The following is a 24,986-nucleotide window of genomic DNA, read 5'->3' on the forward strand; positions in this document are numbered from 1 at the left end:
GCTAGACAGGCTAACTTATCTATGCAAGCAAGCGAGACTAATGATGTCCACACCATGCAGAACAAAATAATGCTAAGCACACAAAAATATGTGTCAAAAAAGAAAGATTTGTTCAAAATCATGATTTCCATCCAAAACTTCCTTTGCTAACCTCACTTAATAAACCTTTAAATACCTCTTATGTCACATTTATTTACTCGGTGTAGCAAAATTCTGTATCTTACTAATAGAAGAATTAAAATGCAAGTTACCACATTCCATTAGGGTGCGATCACGTTGAGGTAACAGAATCCCTTATGCTCAGGAGTCAGGAGTTTCATTTTCATGTAAATTTTACATTTTTATGCAAGTAAAATGTGTCATTAGTTTTGTTGGATTGGAACTACATAGTTACCTTTGCATTTGGGCTCAATTTACTAGTGAAGGCCCATGACCAAGCCCATTCTCATGATACAAATTGAAACTTTCCAAATCGAAACTGTAGCTATAACGCCGTTTTACACGAAGGTTTGCAAATTAGGGCTCTTGCAGAGAGAGAAAGAGAGAGAGAGAGAGAGCGCGCGCAATCGGAATCGGAGAATTAGGGCTTGAGGTTTCGTAATTGCAAAATTGGAGGAGAATTGAAGAATGGGTTCTTCTTCGGTGATAAGCCCAGAAGATGTATTGGAGTCTCTAATGAACGACGGCACCATTGACTCTCTCAGATTGAAGATCATCAACCAGCTCAAAGCCAATGTAAATTTCCCTCTCTTTCTCTCTCCCTATTCATCTTTTTCTGTTTACATTGATCAATTTGGAGCTGCAATTGTAAATTTTGATGACGGTGGTGGTGGGTTGCAGGAAGAGCTGAAGAGCACGACTATCAAAATGGCGGAGCAAAGCCGAGTTCTCAACACTCCCGGGGCCGAGAAGCAGACGAAAAGAGAGCTGTTTGATGCTCTGAGGCAGGAGCTTGAGACCCAAGTGCTGGAGAAGGCTTCCAAGTCGGTTTGGGAGTTGATTTTGGATAACAATGGAATGGGAAAGGAAATCAATCAAACTGTTGAAAGGGTGTTCTGCAAGCTAAGCGGCCGCGAACCGCCCCTGTTTCCTCCTCAACAAGATGCCGATGCCAGTGTTCAGGACAATGCCAATTCTAATGTTAAGGACAATGCCAATCCTAATGCTAATGCCAAGGGCAAGGGGAAGGCGAATGGGAAAGGAAAAGTGAAGGGGAAGGGGAAGGGGAAAGAGAAGGTAAAGGAGGCGGCGAGTGAATATGAACAAGTTGAAGCCAAGCCTGAGGAGGAGAGGTCGAATTCGAAGAAGAGGAGTTTCAGTGAGGTGAATGCACAAGGAGAAGGAGATGGAGAACCTCCTGCAGGGTTGGACCTAAAAGTTGAAGCCAAGCCTGAAGTTGAAGCCAGGCCTGAAGAAGGTCCTGTAGCTATTGCCGAAGACCCTCAAGTTTGAAGACTTGGATTTTGCTGATTCAAGCCACTTTGTTTATGCGGTAGGGAGCTACTGGTTCAAATCTTGCAGTCTCTTGGTTCTGCACCATGTATGATCTTGTATTCTTGAAACTTTATTGTCTAGTTATGGTGTCAATATTTTCACAGTAGGAGAAATGACTGACCCAAGTTGAGTGTGTTGCTGAGCTAGCCTTTTTACTTTTTGAACTTCCAGGTAGATGAGACTATGCTTCTACACTGGCATTCTCTATATTTCTGGCACTGTGATTTGGGTCTTTCATATTGTAACAGAAAGCAATTTATCAGGTGTGCCTCTGTATATATATGATTCTTTTTTGTTTTATTTGTGTACAATGACCCAGATTCAATTGTGTGATCATTGCTGAAACCTTTGAACCCAAGCATGAAGAATTTTCAAGGACCAACCATTGCCAATGCTCAATGCTTGTGAGTAAATCAATTTCGGAAAGGAAATGCTAGACACTAACTAAAGCTAAAGGGGGCATCAGACTGCCTAATCTAGCTGAACTAGAATTTTACAGAAAAGATTAAAACAAAAACCTAACAGAGGGCTGAAGCTGAGAAATATAATACACTCATCCCTTGTAGATCTTCCCATTTGTTGATCCTTGTGAGGCAGTCATCTCCAGCGGTTCTCCGAGTTGTTGAAAGCGGCAAAGTCATCTGTTGTTGGATTTTGATTGAAAGATGAATACCTCGAGTTGTTATCAGCTGGGTGCATTCCTGAGTGCCTCGAAGGAACAACTTGAGGCGGCATACCCCAGCTGTTTGGTAGAGGTGCCATCACCCAGCCTAATGGAAGCGTCTGGCCTGTATGATCCCTTGCACCCGGAATCAAGTTTGTGTTAGCACTCATTTCCTGGTCATAGCCTGTTTGATTAGTACCAGTAATCGCTCCATGATTCAAATTCTCTGGAAATGCTATTGATGAGCCTGGTGAATTGCTGTGACACTGAATCTGCAAGTGACTGAACAACTGCTTTTCGATATTGAACAGCATTTGGGACTCTTGATTATAAGGTATTGGTTCATTGAAGTTTTGGCAAGGAATGGCTGGATTGAACTGAGCTTCTGCTGTAGAAACCGGTGCTGGAATTTGATCTCTCCCTAGAAGATATGCAATGACTTGCGGATCCCATGATGATGGCATACACTGATTTTCAACTCCTTGGTTGCCGATGACCTCATCTAAAGGCGAAGAAAAATCCATAACTATATCGTCACAAAATATTTGGGAAGACAACATTAGTGTGTCGTTCGACTTAAGTAGTGTTCAAAGCCTAAGAAAAGCTACGGTGAAGGAGGAGATGTAAATACCTGATATTGGTGAAGTAGAATCTGTGTAACAAAGAGATGGTTTGGCTTGTTCATATGTATGAATTTGTTGAGGATCCAGATGTATTGGGAATTGTAACGGTAACTTGGAGGGGATTTCTGCTCCATGGCTACCAAATTCAAAAGAAATATTTGCACCTCCATCGTGTGATTGGAAGTACGGAGATCTTTGGCTTGGGAAAGGTCTTTGGCTCAACTCTAAAAACCGGCTTTCACATTGTATAAGCTTCTCATAGTGTTTGTCAAGCAAACCAGGCGGGAACTGAAGATAATGCCTCCTACAGAAAGAGAACAAGTACATCAGCTCAGCCCAATTACTCGCAGTTTGAACAGTTCAAAATACAGAAATGTGCAGACGGGAGCTATTCATTGTTTGTGCACACTAAAACTGTATTTTGGCAGTAACAGTAACAAAAATAAAGATGTTTTTACCTGTGAATGAGAGCTTCACCGCTGGTGAAATCTGTTGTGGGATTCCACATAGTGTGCTTTCTTGGCTGTGGATTAGACTCTCGATGAAATGTTGGTGGCTGGCCTAGCTGCAAAAGTATCACCACTTTAACAAAGATACCACACCATAGCAATATGCAGCCTGCTAAAAAGTATAATTCTAATTACTAGTTGAAAGAAGCATAACCTCAATTTCTAGAATGCCAGGTTGGTTTTCTTCAATGACAGCTCTCAAAGAGATAATATCAGACCACTGCACTTCAATCTTGCTCTTCAAACCACTATCCAAGATTTCCCACACCAGTTTTCGCTTAGCATAGTAACACTTTGCAACCAGGTCTCCTTCATGTTCACTTACTCTCTGCACATATTACAATCAAAATTGAATGGAAAAGTTCATTTTATTTACTATATAAAGTGTTCCAGATCGAGACTACCAACCTGCCATGAACCAATTCTGAGTAACGAGGCACAGAAGTTAGAAGCTTTCAATTTTTCCTTCTCGGACATCGATTGAACGTTAACTTCAGCTGCACGCTTACTCTTTCGTTTGCGGGGCAATTCTTCTTTCAAGTCCAAGAAAGAGGGCGTCCTCCCAAGTGACAAACCAAGTGGTGGTAAGCTTAGAAGGGTTTGAGCCAGTTGAGCCTGCAAAGAATGTAGCACAACCAGAACAGAACACAGATGTTAGTTCACAAATTTTGAAACGTAGTAATAGTAACACGGATGCATTACTAACAAAGACACTGCAAAAACAACTGAAATAATCTGAACCAAAGAAAGCCAACCCTAATCTCTGTAATCATTTTTCTGTTCACCTTTTGTTCATGCTATGAATACGATTGAAATCATGAAACAATGAAACAGAAAATGGAGAAGAAAATAGAAAATTGCAAATAACATCAAAATGCTTAGGTTCATGAACAAAGAAAAAATAAAAGAATCCCAAAGAAACAAATTAAAACCCCATGAAAACACCAAGTTTCAAAGCAACACTAAATGATATATGTTAAACCCCACAGAAAAAGTAACCAAGATTCAAGACCTATCCAAGATATAAATACAGATATAGTTACCAAAAAAAAAAAAGGGGGGAGGGGGAACCTTTTCATTGGAGTCGATTGGAGTTTCTTTAAGCCTCTTATTTGCAGCTTGTGAGATTTCATCATAATGACAACCAGAGTTGATAGACTCATGCATTGAATTCTGAAACTGCTCAGAACAAGCAGAAGAAGAAGACTCACTACCACTTTCCGTATTGCCTGTCACGGAAATCCCATCAAAACCAACCTCTTGAAGCATTTTTCTTCTTCTTATTTCTCCTGTCCTGTATTTTCGGATGAACACCTGAACAAAACCAAGCCAAAACCCAGAGTTCGAGTAGTATGCTAATCCATTTTTGTATTGGTCTCAAAATGGTGTTTTGTTTAAGTAGTTTGACCCTTGGAAGGGAAAAAAAATGGATTGGAGAGAAAAAAGGCGAGAAAACAGAGCGAGGGTGTGAGTGAAGGTGATGAAGCAGAGCCGACTCTACTCTGGTTAATATACGGCTTCAGGGACTCTTTTTGACGCAGGACTGCTTGGGTCGTCTTTTCCACGTGGACTCTTCAACTTGCTTCAAGGCCCTACAAAATTCCCTCCTTTTTTTTTTTCCGTTTTCCCTTCTAATTTCATTCTCACTTTTTTTTTCTTTTTCTTTTTTCTCAATCATATTTCATGGACGTTGGAATGGTAGATTCTCATGGGTTAGATTTAGCCTAATTGGAAGTATAGATTTGTTTGTTAGAGTAACTAACTTTAAATTTTGTTATACACTTATAAATGTGTCGGATTTATGGTACTTTCTACAATTTGATTTATGCCGATAATATTGGCAATAATGTTGAAAAAAAAAATCTTTCTATTGTTTATTCAAAAAAATTATATAGATACATTTTAAATGTTGAATCAGGCGACTAAAGTTTAGAAAACCGGTGTCAATTGTACGTAATAATTATTTGTCTAAACAGTTATTGATAGTTGAAAAGAGTGGTGATAGATAGATATTGTAGTCTATTTTTTAATCAGCATGTTATAAATCTTGAATATGAAGCCCAACTACTTTTAATTCATGGACAGATACACCGTATGAAATTTTTTTTTTTTTTTTTTTGAGGTAATTGCGAAAATTTATTCACATGAGATACAATTACTAAAGATATAAGTACGAGAGAGTGAAAAATGACAATCCACAACTTAATATGAAAGTAAAAAATAATGTATGAACCCTTCAAATCCATCATATTGTACTTCTATTATTTGATAGTCCTGAATAAGTAAGTTAGAGAATGGCTACTGCTCCCCTAAACCCTAGTAGCCATCGGCTTCACTGCTCCTAGCCATCACTGTCATCCTACTTCTTGGGAGTCGTCCATGTGCTGGCATCTATGGCAACTCAGGCGTTTGTCGTTCAAGTATTCCTTGTTTTTCTACAAAAGAGCCATAGTCTTCGATCGGAGGATCACCTGTGATTGCGGCGGTTTTTTGCGCTACGATAGGCTTCGCGAGCCGGGTTTTGACCTAACTTATTCTAATCTACCAAGGAAACACAGAGGAATTCTGTGGTCATCTGTTGTACAGCTATATCTGATATAGGGAACATCTCTGCATTTTCCGGTGAAGGATGGAACAAGAATGATCAACCCCAAAACGAGACTCCCCTTGTCAATCTAATTCCGATAAGATTTGGTGATGGGTTTCAGGGTTTGGGTGGCCCTGCTGGGAGTCAGCTCTATGGTGGAGGTGGAGGACGTCGGCACTCTCAAGAATTGCACGATTGCCCTCGATGTGGTCTTGACAGCGTCGAATCAATGTTGCAGTCAAGCTTGCCTAGGGCTATTGGGTTGGCTTGCTCTTTTTGGGGCTAGGATAAGGCCGTTAGGCTTCATAGGGAGTGGGCAAGTCTTTTAGGGCTAAATTTTATTTAAGTTTTTTTTTTTTTACTTTGCCTATCTACTATATCATAGTGATCCATAGTTTATAGGCTTGCTTTTAATAAGTGAGTGTGGAGTGTTCAATGAGTTGACCTATTTCTATGTACCGGTGTGCGGTACCACCACAACTTTTTATATGTCCATAAATGACAGAAGGAGGGTATGTAACAGCCATTTTGATTTCAGTTAAATGACAAATCGATATGATTTTATTAAAAAGAAAATAGTCCTATAAATTGTTAGAGCCAAAGCTTTAATTGAGTTCATTTGAGCCAAAGCTTTCCCTATAAATTTTCCTTTAGGAATTCTTATTGACATTGTTTGTTCCATTGAATTTGTATTAATTGGTTTGTTAGGGAAAAGTATGGTATTAGTTGTAAAATTTGTTGCAAATTAGGATTTTTTGGGATTCCAAAATGTCTATAAAAGTCAACACTTCCATAAAAGGAAATAAGGCTATGTTTGTTTCATGGGATTGGATTGGATTGGATATCCTTATTAGCTTGTGTTACACTAATCCCATGTTTGGCAACTTCAAGGACTATTTTAAATGAGACTCTAGAGTCCCAAATTCTCATAAACACCTTCTACCATAAACCCCCCAAAAACCATGGGATTATGGAAGCTCTCCTTCTCACCTTCTACTGCCCCGTCGCGACCCAAAGCCTCCCTCTTTCTGACATCAGCGACCTCTACCTCCTCGACTTCGTCGGCCCACCTGGGTTTGTCCAGGAGGTCTCTGCCGAGGTCCCCAACCTCATTTTCTATCCCCAATTGAACCTAGAATCACTGCCACAGAAGGTTATAGCAACGGTGGCCGAATACCCAGAAATCAAGTCTTCCAAAATTTTATCAAATTCAAAAACCATGTATACTAGCATGTAGAACACGAAGAGCAGATCAACTTTCATATCTTATGCACCTCAAAACATTGCCGGAGCAGCCGGAATTTGTACAGAAACTGCAGGAGAACCCAAGATTTTCGAGGTCCGATTCTCTCTCCACAACCAGCAACCAGACCAGCCGAGGAAAGAGAAACGTCGGCGATGACGAGATGGATCAAACCCAGCTGCTGCGCCTGCCGGAGGTGGCCTGATGGCAGAGTTCCAATCAGCTGCCGTTTGGAGCCTCTCGGGTCTTCATGTCAATGGTGTTGGCTCTAGTTTTAGTCCTAACTGACCAAACATGGGTTAGGGAATAACATAGCATAATCCAGGCTTGAGGAGTCCAGGACTCTTATAGAAATTAAGGAGAGGTATGACAGTCCGGTGAAACAAACATAACCTAATAGTTTGGATAAGAATCCGATGTTTGGAGCACCTTCTTACTTAGATCATTTTCACATCACCTTGTTTTGGCATCTAGCACATCATATTTGATTGAAATTATGTGATTATCTAACCTATTTTGAGTTTTTGGAATTGGGATTAAGAGCATTGGAGATGACCTCATCAATAACTTGTGCATTAGTGTTGGATGCCACATCTTGTGTGAGAAAGAAAAATGATAAGGTGTTGATACAAATTTATTTCTATCATGCTCATATCTTTGATTCGAGTTAAGCTTCTAAGATATCGTGTTGAATGAGCTGAATTTTAACTCAATATACACAATGTGGTAACTTGTATTATGATAACGCGTATCGGCTGAGTCATTCTATTTCGAATTCGTACCAACTCAAGTAGAACTCAACAATCGTTTAATACTTTAATTAATTTACACAGTATCTTTTTATGCTTAGAGCCATAGACTAATCCCCTTTTCCAATTATGGGTACAATTTAGCCTCACATAAGAATGTCAGTTGCAATGGTTCTATGAAATTCTTTCTTTCATTGGGACATGGTCGACGATTGTTGATTTTTATTGTGTGCGCAATTATAATCATTGTTTTCAGAAGAATTGTGGCATGTGATCGATTAGTGAAGGCAACTCTATGAGATTTGATGAGCGTGAGTCATATAATAATACAAGGCTGCTTTATCTTAATGCTCCAATATGTAAGCTCAAGAGACGTAAGAAGATGATTTCGTATTAGTGGGTGATTAACACAAGGAGCATTAAGTTTTATCCCACATCAATAAGGGGATTTTAACAATAAAAATAAAGAAAAACACTTTATAATGATAACAAATGGCAAGTTGACTAGAGAAGTTAAGTGATGAGTGATGTAGGCATAAAAGAATATAAGTCTTGAAATGAAAAAACTGGGCTGCTTTTTCTATATCCACTTATGGTTGATGCATGTTCTAATCAAAACTTTGGTGATTGGTACATCATCAAAGTTCATGTAATCAATTAAAGTTGGTGGCTGCTCTAAGATTATAGCTTCACTACTTATGCCTAATTAGGTGAATGAGGTGTAAAACGTGACTGCTAATTGTATGTACAGTTTTCTTTTTTATTGATCGAGAGGGAGAGGATCAATTCAAACGTTGAACACCTTTCATGATTGTTAATATTTCTTTATGGTATATATTATACTACAACCCGCTTCTATTAAGGAATTCTTGCAAAGGAATAATTGACAAGATTTAGCAAAGGTTTTTGTGGGAATATGGTGATATCTCGATCTTTCTGTGTTTATGTTTACTTTTACACCTTACATTATTTAGCGATAAACATGTTTACGTCGCTTTAGTAATCTACATGTAATCCTAGGGTATTTTATATTCACTTAATGAGCTTCAACAACAACTTCTAATCGATCTATGAGAAATTTTACGATACATACATGTCATACACACATTTACAAGTATGAGAACAAATTTGTTGTCATTCTAGTAAGTAGAGTCATTGTTTGTGTAATTTTAGTTCTGTTAGAGGTAATTACTCCACCTACGACATTTTTACAAGTTTATGAATAAATTGTTATCAATGTAGTAACTTGGTTCAATTATATGTAAACAGTTTAAATGAATGTGGTAACTTTGTTGTAAATATCATAAATTTAGTTCAACTAAATTGTAATTTTTGTTTAATTAGATATAAAATAAGTGTATGATAAACATCTCACTACCATACACAACCCCTAATCTATATGTAATCTAAAAAAGAGTATTTCATATTCATTTAATGAGCTTTACCAACAAGTCCTGCATGTATCGTAAAGTTTTTCATTATTTCGAAATCTCTTGATAGATCCGAGCATCTGCTCGAGTCAAGTAAGCGGGCATAATTGTAAGAATGATGACGACAATAACTTTAAGAAGAAAAATTAAAGTTGTACCATTGCATGTTGTGGATTCGATGGTGACATATCTGATATATATGGATTAGATTGGATCCTTGTTAAAAGGGCCACAAGTTTGGATCACCTGGTTGGCTGCTGCTTGAATATATAATTCCATTATCGAGTATGATAGTTAGGCGCCTACTATTTCCATATTCAAGTGAAAGCTAGAAAAATATGAAGTCACTTGGCTTGAATGTCATAGGGGCTATTTTCATCGATTTGTAGATATAAAACTATAAAACCCACTTTTGACTAATAGCGCACGTGATGTTAATCTCACAACTTTTAGATTACAATAAGAGCAACCACAAGTTCTGAGAGTGATCGTTTAAGATTCAACTGGTTTTGAGGGTCCAGTTCGATCTGTGAGACTCGGAAAAACCAGTAACATTCTTCTCTCTTTTTCATGTTCTTGGTGGAAAAATGACCCATCATGGACCCGGTCTCTGATCTTCTCCCTTGTTTTATCTGTGCCAACTGCTTAATCCTGAAGGTTCACGCATGATATCTTAATGGGGTCCTTCTGGGTTTTAGCTTTTCTTGCAGGCTTGAAGTTTTTTCCAGTCTTGGGAATCAAAGGGGTTTCCTTTACTAAGGCTTAGTTTGGGATTGCTGTGCTGTGAGGGGAAGCACTTCCGAACTTGCTGTGAGAGGAAGCACTTCCGAACTTGCTGTGAGGAGAAGCAGCTGAGGTGTTTGGTAAACTGTTTTTAAAAGTGCTGTGAGATCCAAAAGCAATTTCTAGGTGTTTGGTAAGTTGCAAAGCAAAAGTGCTTTGGCTGGGTATAATTACCAAAATGGTCATACATGCTAAGATATGCTACTAAAATACATAATTTTATTTTTTGATTATGTAACCATACCAAATAAAAAAAATTCTCATGTATTATTCTTGAAACCTTGGTTGGACCGAATAAAATATTTACTTTAAACCCTTCAATATGCATATTATGTTTTACTATTACACAAAATCTCATCTAGAATATTTGGATTAATTTTCCGACCATAGTTCAACGGAAACCATTACACAAAATATATTAAAATCACTTGAAATTTGCAACTAAATGCTAAGTAGATGCATTCATTAGACTTTGTGCAATTGCATTTCTTAACACTTCTATTTCTTGTCTTCCTGGACCATCTCCATCATGTTCATTATCCTCCATCTCTTCACTTGAATAATTTCCACTTTCATCAAAATCAATATCTCGTTGAGCATATCTTCTTATGTAATTATGAAGAGCCATAGTAGCAATAACTATCTTCACTTGTTTTTCATACGGAAAATGTGGCATATCACGTAAAATACTCCTTTTTTTTTTTCCATACTCCAAAAGTGCGCTCAATAACACCCCTGAGTGAAGAATGTGCATGATTGAATATTTCTTTATGACCGGTCGGTTCATCACCTCTACGGAAAGGGAAAAAAAAAACAACTATTGAGACATCACTAATCTCATTGAGAAAACACAAGTACATGACACGAGAACTCGGACGTTGGACTATTATTTAAATATTTAGATCACACCACTACATTTGGAAATAAGTTTTTCGAATTAAAAAAACCAGAGAATGCTATGAGAATGATCACAAGAAATCAAATTCCTACTCTCGTAAAGTAATGAGTATAAAGTCCCAAATATGTCAAATCTCGGAGCGCTTGCTCTTATCTTGTTTAGAAGGTGCAAACTGGTCGATCTTGGCAACCGTGGTTTCAATGCGTTCGATCTTCACCAACTGCGACACCTGTGTCGTCAGCATGGACAGGCGATGAGCCATAGTTCGGTTTAGCTTCCTCAACTTGGTCATACTCTGACACATACAAGCACACAAACTGTGACAGTCAAGCTTCAAAATAATTTATGCCAAACCAAACTAGTGTAATGATTAGACCTGTTCACAAACTAAACCAATCTTTACAGGAAGAGGTTGCTGCCCTTCAGTTTGAACTTGATGAAAAATTACAAGGCATGATTCAGGAAAATAGGACACTGAAAAATACCATAGCATCTAAAGAGGATGAAATAAGGACGCTGAGAATAGATTGGGAAAAGGCAACCTTAGAACTAACCAATTGAATTACGACATAAGAGCTTGAAAGATGCCAAACCAAATAACCAAATAACATATGCCCTCTTTCTAATAGAATACAATACAGAGTACATTCATCATTATTGTACAAAAACAAAATATGTATTCCAATATTCATGTTTTTTGTGTGTGAGTTTTGTGCATGTGTCAGCACAAGGAAGCAGAAAACCACAATATATCCAAGCAAATAGTGCAGAGAATATAAATACATATTGATTCAAGAACTCGATCAGAGGAACAATAAGAAAGTAATGGCTCCAATCAATTGAAAATGCTGGGAATAATCTTCACAACCAAAGCAGACGATTTCATAGTTCAGAAAAGGAATCAAATTAAAATACAAAGAGAAAGAAACCAGACTGGGGAAGTTCATGCATGCTAAGCTAGGCAATTCGACAAACATTTGATATGTATAGCTGGAAACAATATCACCAAAAAATCCTCGAAGTCAAGTTTTGATCAACAATAATGTGCTTTGATCAACTTCCCTTGGGACTTCTCACAACACAACAATAACAACCACATCCAGAAGGCTCAAACATAGAAAATTCTTCTCATTCCCTCTAGTTTCACGAAGACTAAACAAAGCATAAACAAGCAAATCCAAATTTCTGATGAAGTTGTGAGCTTTCTATTCTAAATATCCAATACAAATATTTGGGGTTTGAGTACATATTGGATCATGAACAAAGAAACACACCAGCTAATAATTCCTCGAAGTCAAGTTTTTATTCAATAAGAACTAGTAATATGCTAAGCAAGCAAGCATTAAACTATTACCCCAACCAATACTAGCTAATAGGTACTTCTTTTCTTTCTTGTTTCAAATCCCATTTGGGGCTTTCTGTATAATATGGAATCACTAACAAAGAAAACCCACAAGCTAGTAACTCTTTTAAAACAGGTCTGTATCTAACAAACACCTCTAACATGCTAAGCAACCAATAAAGCATCAAATTTTTAACCCAAATTCCAAAACGCAATTCAATAATTCAACAAACCAACAACACCAAGCAATCAAAATCCAAATTAAATCAAAACTCAACTAAGAACAAAGTACCAACTAACTTACTTGACAGGCAAAACCTCCTCAAGCTGGTCCATGGTGTCCAAAGGCCCTTTAAACGAGCTCTGAACCTCACCCTCCGACGACCCATTAGACTCGTCACTGTTATTACCAACCGACGAGGACCTCGAGATACTAGAGTCCTCCTCCAACTCCAAACGACAATCCTGATCAAACCCTTTTGTGTCGTAGATCGAAATACAAGGCATCCCATGGATGAACCTCCCGGACCGTGGGATCATACCATTCCCACTATTCCCATTTCTGTCCAAAGCAATAGACATGATGTGGGTTTTGGTTCAAAGTTGCGAGCTTTGATTTAAAGACTGAAACTTTGGATTGAAAAACAACAGAGAAGAAAAATGAGGACAATTGGGAACTAATAGCTGGTTTCAAAGTTGAGAGCTTTGATTGAAAATCAACATAGAGAGAAAAAAATGACTGGAATTGGGTATTAATAGCTGGTGAGGAAGAAGACCCACATGGGTTGGAGACTAGGAGTTTTATCTGAATCGAATTCAGGGACTTTAACTATCTGCAGAGAAGAAGCATAACCCAGAAGACCCAAAGTCTGCGCAGAGGAAGGAGGCGAGGCCGGCGAGAATCCAGGAATTGAAGGACGTCAACAGCGACGAGCTGAAGAAGAAGGCGATCTGAGAGAAGAGGATGGAGAACCAGGCACCGAAGAAGAGGAAGGAGGAGATGTGGAATGATAATGATAATGACGGCAAAGAGAGATCAGGAGGACAGAATTGGCAGGAAGTCCAATTTCATTAAACAACAGTGGAGAGCTCCTCCGTGTTTTCCCAAAGCAGTTTTTAAAAGCTACAAATTGTAGCTTCTCAATTTCAGCTTTACAGAGAAGCAATTCCAACCAAAAGCAGCTTTCAAAAATTTTACCAAACACCATGCTCTTGTCCCAAAAGCAGAAGCAATCTCAAAAGCACTCCAGGAATCAATCCCAAACTAAGCCTTTAAGTAGGTTAAATTCGAGCTTTGGTTTTTGATCATTGGCAATGATTTGTGAGGGTTAATCATACTAAAGGTCTTATCCAAATCACTTTTCTTGATTACATTGATCACACGCACGCGTGATATGACATCACAGGAAATTAAGGAAGATTGAGATTGTGTTTTGTGTGTTTATAGGTCAAAGATATTGCCTAGTTTATGTAAGATCATCACTTCAGTGGACGTGGAGAAATCTCACGTAGGATTCTTATGAATTCATATTCTAATGCTCATAGTACTTGTGATTGTGAGCAATAATACCATACAAGATCTAATACCAATCATTCATACCTGAGAATACTGTTTATAGTTGGGTTATCAAAGTATTACTCTAAAAGACAAGGTATAGACTATAGAGTCAAGCTACTTTTAGTCCAAAACATTAATGCTTTCGGTGTAACACTTCGTGTGCTCATTGATACTTTTAGTACAAATCGTTGATACATTAGAGCACAATAATAGTACTTATTAAGGTATTCAAGATCACTGTAGCGAGAAATTATTAGAGAATTCTATGCCATTAATGTTTAAAATCTTGACAAAATTTGTAAGATTGCTAACATAAAATTGTTATTCGATTTTGAACTCCAAAATTATAGTTGTCACCATAGAAGTTGTTTAGGATTATCAACACTTGATAGGGATATGGATCCAAATGTGAAACCAACACATGTGGATGTCATGGTGGAAATTGGCAAAGCCAAAATCTTGATTCTCTGGGTCTTGAATAGTGTCCTGGAAAGAGAAAGAGAGATAGAGAAAGCATCACCACCGCCCCCACAGCACTATGACAACAAAAATATACAGTATATGTTATTGGCAAAGGACTCAAGAACGCGTCTCAATCTGGTTCAAAGTGACACCCAGCCGAAAAAGGAAAGGCTTTCCTTTTTTCTTCCAAAAACAGTTGACACTCATAATTAAGGTTAGCGACCCACTCCCAAACTGCCCAATGAGGCTGACCCTCCAAGAAGGAAAGGGGTCTCAATCTAATCAGGACCCCATCATTGCTTTTTGAATCCAAGCGTCAATGAGTCGATGACTATAAGATGAAGATCTTCCTTGTGCAGGAATTGGCCTTGTCAAATGGCACTCAGATTATGACACAGCCTCATTCCATCCGAGTCGGATTAAAAAGGAAAAATGAAACGTGTCTTTGAGAAAGGTAATATGCAACCAAAGTGACACACAGACAACCACCAATCTGAGGTGGTTTGGATCATCCATATCCAGTTTTTGAAAAAGACTCCAATCTTTATTGAGATTTATTAATGAATAAGCAGGTTTACTCCAAGAATTGTTTTACCTCATTTTGTTTGCGCCTCAGACAGCCAATGTTCTGTTGAAGAACAATGCTATGTTACAAAAATGGGGCAAATGGGTGATACAATTTTACAAGTATAAAAAGGTAACTGAATCAATTTTTTAAAAAAAATGTACATCACACCCATCAACTGATATATTTCAGCTCTAATGAGTCTTTCGGAGTTGGGACTCTCCTGATGAATACCGGCATGGTCCTGACATGGGGGTCGCAGCAAAATGATGTATGACAATTTAAGTTCTCTCTTGAGGACTAGTGGGGAAGGATTGGCTTATTTTTCTTGATTCTGGTCATCACTGAAAGCCAAAGCGAATATCTGATTGTAGTCATCTACAAAGTGAACATCAAGACCTTCTTTTACATTAGGGGCAAGCTCATCAAAATCCTTCCTGTTGGCTTCAGGGAATATGATGGTCTTCACTCCACTCCGCCTTGCTGCTATTGTCTTCTCCTTAACCTAAAATTGTTCATAAGAAGGAACTTTCTATGAGTTTGAGATTCAGAATGTACAAAAAACGGCAAATATACAAATATGGAAGTTAATATCAGACATCCATTTCCATCAAACTCATTGGATAGATGAGGCCCAGGAAACTGAAATAATTACTAGAAAAATTTTCATAAATAGAGAATATAGAGGAAACATGACATACCCCGCCAATTGGAAGGATCCTGCCAGTTAGTGTTACTTCCCCTGTCATTGCTAAATCCTTCTTGACAGGCTTCTTCATGGCAACGGACAGCATGGATGTGATCATGGTGCAACCAGCACTTGGCCCATCCTTTGGTGTGGCCCCTGCCGGCACATGGAGATGAAGCTTGGAATCGGCAAAGAAAGTGTTCTCTGGCTCTTTCTCGAGCAATATTGCTCTGGCCACAGTGTGAGCAATTTGGGTACTTTCTTTCATAACATCTCCAAGTTGACCAGTAGCATGAAGCGCTCCTTTTCCCTCTCCTTCCTCGACCTGAGTGGTCTCTATATACAGGGTGGAACCACCCATGGCAGTCCAAGCAAGACCCATGACAACTCCAACCGGAGTCTGTTCATAGATGCGATCCGCATGGAAAACTGGTTTGCCAACAAAGTCACCCAAGTTTGATTCATTAACCAACACTTTCTCAACTGGTTTTTTGGCTTCACCCTCCTGAATTTTCTGAGTTTCTTCTGTATCCTGCAAATAAAACAACACCGATCAGATCCTTCTGGATAGACAGATAATTTTAGAAGGTAGAAACATCTGGCCCAGAAACATTGAATCGCAAATGACGAGGAAAAATACAAACCAAAAGGACAACATTTCATGAGTCACACATTACCCAATAAGATTACACTCAGTAACGTACCTTTGAATGCATAAGTTCACCAGTATCTGCAACCTGAACTTCAGAAGCTCCAGTTTCATCTGGGATAGTGACACTTCCCACAGAGGTTTCAGTATTATGTTCATGGTCTTTACCCTCTGCTGATTCATCTGCAGTCTGTTTAACGCCAGCAAAATCTTCTACTTTGGCTTCATCAGTATCTGCAACAACTGCAGGTTCATCTGGGAGATCAGTTTTACTGACGGGAGACTGTACTTCGCCAGCATCTACAGGTTCATCTGACTGTCCTTGCCTAACAAGTTGCAAAGCTATCTGCCAGGATATAAAATATACGTTAAAGCATATCATTCATAAGTTCATATATCATTTTGCAAGCAGTAGCTCCCTGGACCTAAGAAAAGCACTGGAAAACCTTAAGAATGTTATTGATATATGTTTTCATGCTTCACCATCTTATAAAACTTCAAAATAATCTACATCCAAATATTTTTGACAAACCTTACGGTAGATCTTTTCTATGTGCTTTTGGAGGTTCCGAACACCTGCTTCTCGGCAATAATTTTCTACGAGAGCAAGAAGTGCTGCATTGGTCACTTCAACCTGAATACATAATACTTTAGTATGCAAATTTAATAAATAGTTACAGCCAGACACACAGATATGGATACCGGTACCTGTTCAGGTTCGATGCCGCATGCTTCACGTGTCGTCTTCTCCAAATAGTCTCTAGCAATGTGCATTTTCTCATCAGTAATATACCCAGCTATGGAAATGACCTCCATTCTATCCAAGAGAGGAGCTGGTATATTCTCGACAACATTTGCTGTACAAACAAACAGAACCTGCAATAAAATTTTCAAAGCATGATGAGAAACTATTCTTGATCCTATTTCCATGCCACCACTTAGATTGACACTTTCAAATGCATCAACTCCAAAAGTGAATGTGTGAAGATATGAAATGAGTCTACTGCAGACACAAATATCACAACAAGAAAATTATGTCCCAAAATACTATCAGCTCTTCCATCTTCTTTATGATGAATTTGTCATGTTTAAGTATTTAGAGTACAGAGTTGGAGATAGCATAGTGAAGCATACACAACTCCCACTGGGTTGAGAGTTGGGACCTGTATTAGATTCCTTTTCATTCCATATTACTGGTGAAATTGAAGATTAAATGATGCCTTAAATTCAATAAAACTAACCTTTGTTAGGTCGATTGGAACATCAAGATAATGATCTAGAAAATTAGCATTTTGCTCTGGATCAAGAAGCTCCAACAAAGCACTAGCCGGATCACCAGCATGTCCAATTCCCAACTGCCACAAAACAGCAATTTCAGGACAATTTATTTTGGAACTTGAAAACATGTATGATCTTTGTAAGAGAATATCATGCCACTCAGTTACAAAATTACAAAACGAAGCAAGAGAACCAGCAATATATTACCTTGTCGATCTCATCAATTAGAACTAGAGGGTTAGCTGTTCCAACATTTTTAAGGCATTGAACCATCTTTCCTGGCATAGCACCGATATAGGTTCGGCGATGTCCCTGGATGCAATTTTGTACAAATAAAGTTAGAAGAAGTAGCTGCACATAGACCCCTGTTCATAGTGTAAGAATATTCTAAAATACCTTGATTTCAGCGACATCAGATAACCCTCCAACAGAAAATCGAAAGAAATTGCGATTCAATGCACGTGCAATTGAACGACCAATGCTGGTTTTGCCAACTCCAGGAGGGCCAGAGAGACAAATGATTTTTCCTGTCAATATACAACCAGAACATCAATAATCAATATTACTCCTTATGATAAATAGCACAATTTTGCAGCATTTTTTCAAATGAGATAAATAAATACAAAATGAGGGTTATGATTAGTGTCTAAAAAACAGGTAACCATGCATCAAGGGCAGGAGGTAAGGCCATAACAGTGGCAGAATAAAACTATAGCAACCTTGTGAGATTCCTCTGAGTTTTCCAACAGCAATAAATTCCAATATCCTTTCCTTTACGTCGTTTAATCCGTAATGGTCTTCATCAAGAATTTTTTCAGCCCGAAGAACATCAAAGTTCTCATTACTGCAATCAGAATTGAGATAGGAGATATTATTATATTGGAAATTTGCCAAAGGTGAAAATCAATAAGGGTGCCCATTTGTAATGAAAATTGAAACAACAGTAACTCACTTAATGTTCCTCTTATAGTTTCTTAAAAGTGTTTCATGCTAGTATCTGTTATATCTCATTATAGATTACAGAAATAAATACTTGGTACAGATATGCCAACAATAGAGTCCATGTTGATTGTAGCCAAGTTTGAAAAAATAAAAAGGTAATAAAAGACTTTGCATCTGATCAGTTTCAGCCAATCCCTGTTTATTTTCCCACAGCCATATATATAAGACTACGGGCAAAGTCTAGAGATGGTCTAAAGCATTATTGTATTCACAAGTGGATGAGTGTTTAAAATGGTCCTTTAGTCTAACCAACATATTATCAACAAGATCCTCTCCAACAAGATTAACTAAATTTTGTTTTTCTTAAAATAAAATAAAAAGAAGATTATTAATCTGAGTGGTGCAAAAACCTGTAATTTCCCCAGGGAATTGACGTCAACCAATCTAGGTAATTACGTGTCACGTTAAATTCACTCGAACTGGCCTCCAGCAGCTGTAGTTTTGCAAGCTCTTCTTCTATAACTTGCAAAACATGAGGTGGACATTTATCCTTGTTTGGTTCGAGCCTCTCCCTAAACTTTGCTGCACCATAGGATACAAAAGTGATGCACTAGTTACCTTTATGTATATGAACAATCAATATTTAGAATCAACAACCAATGACTTCCACAAAATTGCTCAAGTCATACTCAGGTTAGAACTGATGACAAGAAAGCACATGCTGTATGTTTGTCCACGTTATTGCAAGCATGATCCTAACAGGACTTAGCTTTACATGCAATATGAATTCTTGGGATGCATAGTGGACATGATAACATTTTTAACAGCTCATAGGTTCTCATTATAATAACTTATATAACATATCCACACGCACAATCAATACATGCCCACATGTGAGTTTGGAAATGGTGGAACAACAGTATATATACATATAAATAAATATATATATTTAGATCTGTGTATCAGTGTACACAAGTGAAAAAGGATTACAAAAAGTAACTAACCAGAAAGTGCTGTCTTGTCATCTGTCTCTAATCCCAGTTCCTGCAGCATGTCAAGCCAATTAGATTCCACTACGGCCCAAGGGTGAAAAAAAGAAACGAAGCAAGATCAGCGACCACATGTCATTATATAAACTATCTGACAGAGATGCAGTATTGACAGGGCATGGCATAAAAGTTAAATCTGATAGTGGAGCAAATACCTTCTTTATGGCTTTAAGCTGCTCATTCAACAAGTAGCGGCGTTGCTCACGGCTTATCTTCTCTTCAATCGCTTTTGCAATAGTTTCCTACATACAAACCATAAAAGAGAGTGAGAAAATGAGTATAAAACTACAATGGAGACTAGGTGACAAGTACACAGCAAAGTTATATTAGCATGACATACCTGAAGCTTGCTGATTTCCATCTCTTTCTTCACCAATTCTAGTGTAAGATTTAAACGTTTGTACACCTGAGAGCAAAATTTGTAGTGTTCAAAAGCATTATGGATATAAGAAGCTTGATAAAAAGGCTAGACAATAGATGGCAAAACAGATTTGAAGATGGACATCTTTCACAAGTCGCAACATATAGTGCTTGGATGGAACGTTTTCAAAAAAGCAAACAAGATTGAACTCTCTGATACCAGAAACCCTAAGCAAGATTGACTGATGCTTACGTCTAGCTCTTCAAGCACTTGCTGGCACTGCAATTTGTTTGCACCAGATATTGCAGCTCCAAAATCTGCTAACCTCGGAAAATTAAAGTCACCTATATGCTGCACAAATTGGAAAGAGTAAAAAGAATAAGAAAGCTATCATGAAAATTTTTGTAAACCAAGTATGAATTAACCCACTAAGTCACTAGGACATTTATGTAAGCAATTCTCAGTAATCCAATCACTGTTGTACAATATTGAGTCACATGCCAGTTACTTCATCACATTATTTATAGGAAAAACCATGATGAAGGGACACCAAAGTTTTGCAGAAATTACAAGCAAAAAAAGCTGCAATGGAGAAAATAAAGGATAATGGAACAAAGACCACAAGAGATTCCAACATAATGGAAAACAAACTGAACCTGAGTGTATGTTTGAACATGATCTCTCCAAAGAGAACTAGTCTTCAGAACATCTCTTAAGGTTGCTATAACCTCAAATGACGTAGCCTTTATGACATCATCATCCTTGTTATATGGTTTATTCTGTAATGTAAGGAACAGCCCAATCAGAATAAAGGATTAGAAAAATTTGTCATATAAGTGGAACTTCCTAAAGTTAAAGTTGATATTGAAAAGATGTACAATATGGACATCATGCCTTGAGATGGTCAACTTTTACAGTCAGGGGATCCTCATCAACCTGTAGAGAAGCAATAACTTGGCTCAGTTTACCAACCTTCATCTCAAAAGTACTACTATACTAATCTGTATCTAGGAGCATATATTGAATAGTAAAAGGTTCACTAGAGCAAAATATTGCAGCCATCTCACTTAAGAATCTGCAAATGACTCATGAGACATACACAAGGGCTTAGACATGGCTTATCTAGACATTCATTTCAATAATCATGCTTACTGATTATTTTCCCTTACCATCTCTGTAATTCGAAGTCGCCTATGACCAATAAGCACTACTTGGTCGCCTTGGATACTAGAAATCTGATATACCAAGACAAGTAAAAACAGTATTAAAAAAAAAAAAACCGAAAGGAAATTCATGCAGTCAAGAGGTTGATCCACATTAATCTTGGGGTAAAATTGATACCTGGGCAAGCGTACCAACTTCATTCAATCGATTAAACAAGGCTTTCCCTTTTAATTCATATATGCTTTTCTCTGTATCAGAACCTGATACCAAACTTGGATCAGTCCCTGGCTCATCCTTCACCAGAAAAGCTCCAGCATATGGAGCTTGCCGTTTCCGGCTTTCCTGTAAAGCCGCTAGCAATTTCGGATCCTACACAAACACCACAACACCAATCAATTACTTCAATTCCATCAACTACAACCAAAATGCTAACACCAATTGTGATCCAAAAATGAATGCCAAACATGATTTTCACTCTACTCAATACTACCTTCACATAAATTGGCATGTAGAACCCTGGAAAGAGTGGTCTATGCGGCAATGGCAAAGCTAAAACCTTCATAGCAGAAACAAAAAATGTAAATTCAGCAATCCAAAAAAAAAAAAAAAAGTTTCAAACTTTGAATTGAATAAGCTTTCACCAACCGTTAGATAATCTTCTGGTCTAGGGTTTGTGGACACTATAGCTGAAGAAGCCTTAGCCTCAGCCTCAGCCTCACCCTCAGTCCCAGCCTTGGCCTCCAACTCAACAACTTGATCGGAGCCGTCGCTTGAATCCGAGCAAAAAAACGCCCGGCGAGCCATATTGGGCCGATTCCGGCCGGTGAGGGAGTTCAGAGCTCGGAGTAACGGCGAAGTCATTTCGGGCCGGACGCCCAATTTAGGGCCCAAACTGTGGGCTCCGGCCTGTAGGCACGAGGAGGAAGAAGAGAGAAGCTTCAACATAATGGGTACCCAATTCAATTGAAACTCTAATGAACAATCTGAATTTAGGGGAAAGTTCTCGTCTTTCTCTGTTATAGGAGAACCGCCATTGCGGTGCGAACTTGAATTGGGTTCAGAAACTCAGAAGGGTGCCTTCGTTTTGAAGACTAAAGCCCTTCATAAACCCTTGCCTTTTCAATTGACGAAATTGCCCCTGCTGCTTTTAAAGAGCTATATAACACTAATCCAGGGTAGGTTTGGTGGCGCAAAATGCATCCCGTACTTCAAATTCTCCACAGAAGCAAACAGATTGTGAGGACTCTTTGCTCTTTAAGTTGCATACCCAGAAATCCCACATCGGAAAAATTGAATCTTCCACTGGTTTCAGAGCTATTAGCAAAGCAGAGGTGGTCAGAGCTCAGAACCCATCTCAAAGACTCGGACTTTACCTCAGTTTTTCATCAGGTTTTGGATTCTGGAGCAGACCCAGTACTGATACTCAGGTACTTACATTGTTGCCAGAAGGAATTCAATGCTGCACATAATCTAGAACTCACTTTTAGACTCTTGGGTTCATTAGCAATAGCCAAAAGGTACTCAAAGATTAGAGCTTTTTTACATGGGTTCGTTAGAAGCAATGAAAAGCTATCAAATTCTGCAATTTTTAACTCGCTTTCGTTGGGTAGTAAACATTTGGCTGCAAATTCCATTATTGTTAACTTGTTGGTGTTGGCATATGCGAAAAATTTGAAGACCCATTTGGGTGTTGAAGCATTTCAGAAAGCCGGTGATTATGGGTTTAAGTTGGTGGTGTTTTCTTGTAACCCTTTGTTAAGGGCTTTGGTGAAGGAAGGTGAAATTGGGAATGTTGAATTTGTTTACAGGGGGATGATTAGGAGGAGAATTAGGCCCAATTTGTACACTTTTAATATGGTGATTAGGGGGTTGTGTAAAGTTGGGAAATTGGAGGAGGCAAAGGATGTTATTATTAATGACATGAAGGCTTGGGGGATATCACCAAATGTGGTTAGTTATAATACTTTGATTGATGGGTATTGCAAGTTGGGTGGGTTGGGGAAGATGTACAAAGCTGATGCGATTGTGAAGGAAATGATGGCAAATAGTATTCGGCCGAATAAGTGTACTTACAATATTTTGATTAGTGGCTTTGGTAAAGATGAGAATGTACCAGCTGCGGTCAAAGTTTTTGAGGCGATAACGAAGCAGGATTTGAAACCAGATGAGTTTACATGGTGTTCACTGATTAATGGGTTGTGCTGCAGTGGTGAGCTTGACAAGGCTTGCGATTTGCTGGGGGAAATGCGTGGCTTGGGTTTGAAGCCAAATGTTATTACGTACAATGCACTTATTAATGGGTTTTGTAAGAAGAAGATGATGAAGAGAGCTAGAGAGTTATTCGAAGACATTGGCAGACAAGGCTTGGAGCCGAGTGTTATTACGTACAATACACTAATTGATGCTTACTCCAAGGATGGGATGATGGAGGAAGCATATGAGGTGTATAATTCAATGTTAGAGAGAGGAGTTTCCCCAAACACTTCGACCTTCAACTGCCGGATTGCTGGTTTGTGCAGACAGGGAAACGTGGAGATGGCCATGAAGCTTTTACATGAAATGGAGGTTGATGGCTTGAGAGCTGATCGCATAACATATAACACGTTAATAGATGGATTGTGCAAAGAAGGGAAGTCAAGAAAGGCAGGAACTCTCTTGGATGAGATGTTCAAGAAGCGTTTGAGTCCAAATCACTTGACATACAATTTTTTGATGGATGGATACTGCAGGGAAGGAAACCTCAGTGCAGCTTTGAATCTGAGGGCACTGATGGAGAAAGGAGGGAAGCGACCAAATACTGCAACATATAATGCGTTGATCAAGGGATATTCTAAGAAGGACAAGCTTGAAGATGCAAATGGGCTTCTTAATGAAATGTTGGAGAAGGGGTTGGTCCCAAACCAAACTACTTACAAAATAGTAAAAGAGGAAATGATGAAGAAAGGTTTTGTTCCTGATATAGATTGGCACCTGTATAATATCTCTAGCTCTTAGCATTGAAATGAGAAACTGAATTTGGTTTCATTCTCATTATTGTACAGTACAGTGTTTCATTTCTATAGTGGCATGTCATGTCTGCTTATACATCCAAAGGTGGTCAACAACATGTGGTGAATAAGAACAGGAGGAGAAGCGTTGTGCACATAAGCATCTCTGATCATACCATGGCTCCAAGCTTTATCCAGCTCTGAGAAAATCTCATGTTGGAAAGAAGATGGGGCCTTGTTTACTATTCTTACAGCCATTCTTTTGTTACTTGGTCGGTAAAATTTGATTCAGCTGATTATAGGTTGAGATTAAATGATTGTGTTGTGGTGTAATGACTTTGAAGAACCTAGGTACAACTCTCAGACTCCTTTCTGTATACCTTAGTTATCAGTATATATACTTCGGATCCAATTTACTGTATTTCCAATTACAAAGCTCTGTAACTTGATTACCAGCGATGTGCCTTCTATAAAACAGGTGGGAGGTCAGAGTTCTGTTCAACTATGCTTTGTAATTGTCTAGATCAATCTTGTTTATAAAGCTGTAAAAATAATTAGAGACTGGAAAGATCAATTATGTAATAGTGCTCAAGTGGAACTCAGTCTATTTACACAGAGAGAGAGAGAGAGAGAGAGAGAGAGAGAGAAGACTTGGTTCACTAAACTAAATGGTCATAGATGATAATTAGAATAAATTGATAATTTTACACTTTTCAAAATGAAATTTTCATAAATACTGAAAATTTACACTTTTCAAAATTGTATCAATACTAAAAATTTATCGTCACTCAATATTTTTCCTATGTGAGTAAAAACAGAGTGTTCTATAGTACTCTGAAGTATTGAAACTTTAGAACTCATAATTGTTGGATTGTGAAGTACACACCTTAAACTACTACTAATTCCATTCCAGATTTACAATACTTCCAAACGCTATAAAATTTTCAAACACATTAATAAA

The 24,986-nt window shown here is 38.2% G+C and overlaps 5 protein-coding genes across 10 annotated transcripts; 2 read left to right on the forward strand and 3 right to left on the reverse strand.

Moving 5' to 3' along the window:
• Positions 1 to 496: 496 nt before the first annotated feature.
• Positions 497 to 1,798, forward strand: LOC133722497 (uncharacterized). Of its 2 annotated transcripts, XR_009852797.1 has the most exons (3): positions 497 to 735; positions 841 to 1,540; positions 1,666 to 1,798. XR_009852797.1 is itself a non-coding variant. In XM_062149384.1 (2 exons), exons 1-2 carry the CDS (start codon positions 628 to 630, stop codon positions 1,450 to 1,452), a joined length of 720 nt encoding a protein of 239 aa, XP_062005368.1. In that variant the 5' UTR covers positions 497 to 627; the 3' UTR covers positions 1,453 to 1,798. The 2 variants fall into 2 exon arrangements, 1 of the variants encoding a protein (XP_062005368.1); XM_062149384.1 differs by having other exon boundaries at positions 841 to 1,798.
• Positions 1,799 to 1,814: 16 nt separating this feature from the next.
• Positions 1,815 to 4,840, reverse strand: LOC133722496 (uncharacterized). 2 transcript variants are annotated; one of them, XM_062149383.1, is made up of 6 exons: positions 4,362 to 4,840; positions 3,699 to 3,905; positions 3,445 to 3,618; positions 3,240 to 3,346; positions 2,790 to 3,085; positions 1,815 to 2,660 (listed from the first exon to the last, which is right to left on the reverse strand). In XM_062149383.1, the coding sequence occupies exons 1-6, from the start codon at positions 4,557 to 4,559 to the stop codon at positions 2,092 to 2,094; spliced, it is 1,551 nt and encodes a 516-aa protein (XP_062005367.1). In that variant the 5' UTR covers positions 4,560 to 4,840; the 3' UTR covers positions 1,815 to 2,091. The 2 variants fall into 2 exon arrangements, with proteins under 2 accessions (XP_062005367.1, XP_062005366.1); XM_062149382.1 differs by having other exon boundaries at positions 1,815 to 2,684; positions 4,362 to 4,838.
• A 5,214-nt stretch (positions 4,841 to 10,054) lies between these two features.
• On the reverse strand, positions 10,055 to 13,529 carry LOC133722324 (uncharacterized). Of its 4 annotated transcripts, none has more exons than XM_062149208.1 (2): positions 12,627 to 13,527; positions 10,055 to 10,167 (listed from the first exon to the last, which is right to left on the reverse strand). In XM_062149208.1, the coding sequence occupies exons 1-2, from the start codon at positions 12,902 to 12,904 to the stop codon at positions 10,062 to 10,064; spliced, it is 384 nt and encodes a 127-aa protein (XP_062005192.1). In that variant the 5' UTR covers positions 12,905 to 13,527; the 3' UTR covers positions 10,055 to 10,061. The 4 variants fall into 4 exon arrangements, with proteins under 4 accessions (XP_062005192.1, XP_062005191.1, XP_062005190.1 ...); XM_062149207.1 differs by lacking the exon at positions 10,055 to 10,167 and adding an exon at positions 10,331 to 10,874 and having other exon boundaries at positions 12,627 to 13,521; XM_062149206.1 differs by lacking the exon at positions 10,055 to 10,167 and adding an exon at positions 10,942 to 11,297 and having other exon boundaries at positions 12,627 to 13,529.
• Positions 13,530 to 14,875: 1,346 nt separating this feature from the next.
• On the reverse strand, positions 14,876 to 22,128 carry LOC133720447 (lon protease homolog 1, mitochondrial). Its single transcript, XM_062146748.1, has 20 exons — positions 21,684 to 22,128; positions 21,529 to 21,594; positions 21,216 to 21,407; positions 21,044 to 21,109; positions 20,769 to 20,810; positions 20,531 to 20,653; positions 20,127 to 20,225; positions 19,854 to 19,919; positions 19,669 to 19,755; positions 19,469 to 19,508; positions 18,875 to 19,046; positions 18,242 to 18,366; positions 17,919 to 18,049; positions 17,730 to 17,834; positions 17,486 to 17,599; positions 16,953 to 17,120; positions 16,777 to 16,878; positions 16,300 to 16,590; positions 15,609 to 16,127; positions 14,876 to 15,412 (listed from the first exon to the last, which is right to left on the reverse strand). Exons 1-20 carry the CDS (start codon positions 21,981 to 21,983, stop codon positions 15,227 to 15,229), a joined length of 2,994 nt encoding a protein of 997 aa, XP_062002732.1. The 5' UTR covers positions 21,984 to 22,128; the 3' UTR covers positions 14,876 to 15,226.
• An 82-nt stretch (positions 22,129 to 22,210) lies between these two features.
• Positions 22,211 to 24,124, forward strand: LOC133720448 (pentatricopeptide repeat-containing protein At1g09820-like). Its single transcript, XM_062146749.1, has one exon. The coding sequence runs from the start codon at positions 22,233 to 22,235 to the stop codon at positions 24,030 to 24,032; it is 1,800 nt and encodes a 599-aa protein (XP_062002733.1). The 5' UTR covers positions 22,211 to 22,232; the 3' UTR covers positions 24,033 to 24,124.
• The last annotated feature ends 862 nt before the right edge of the window (positions 24,125 to 24,986 follow it).

The sequence above is a fragment of the Rosa rugosa genome, chromosome 7 (genome assembly GCF_958449725.1).
Source record: "Rosa rugosa chromosome 7, drRosRugo1.1, whole genome shotgun sequence".
Classification (NCBI taxonomy): Eukaryota; Viridiplantae; Streptophyta; class Magnoliopsida; order Rosales; family Rosaceae; genus Rosa; species Rosa rugosa.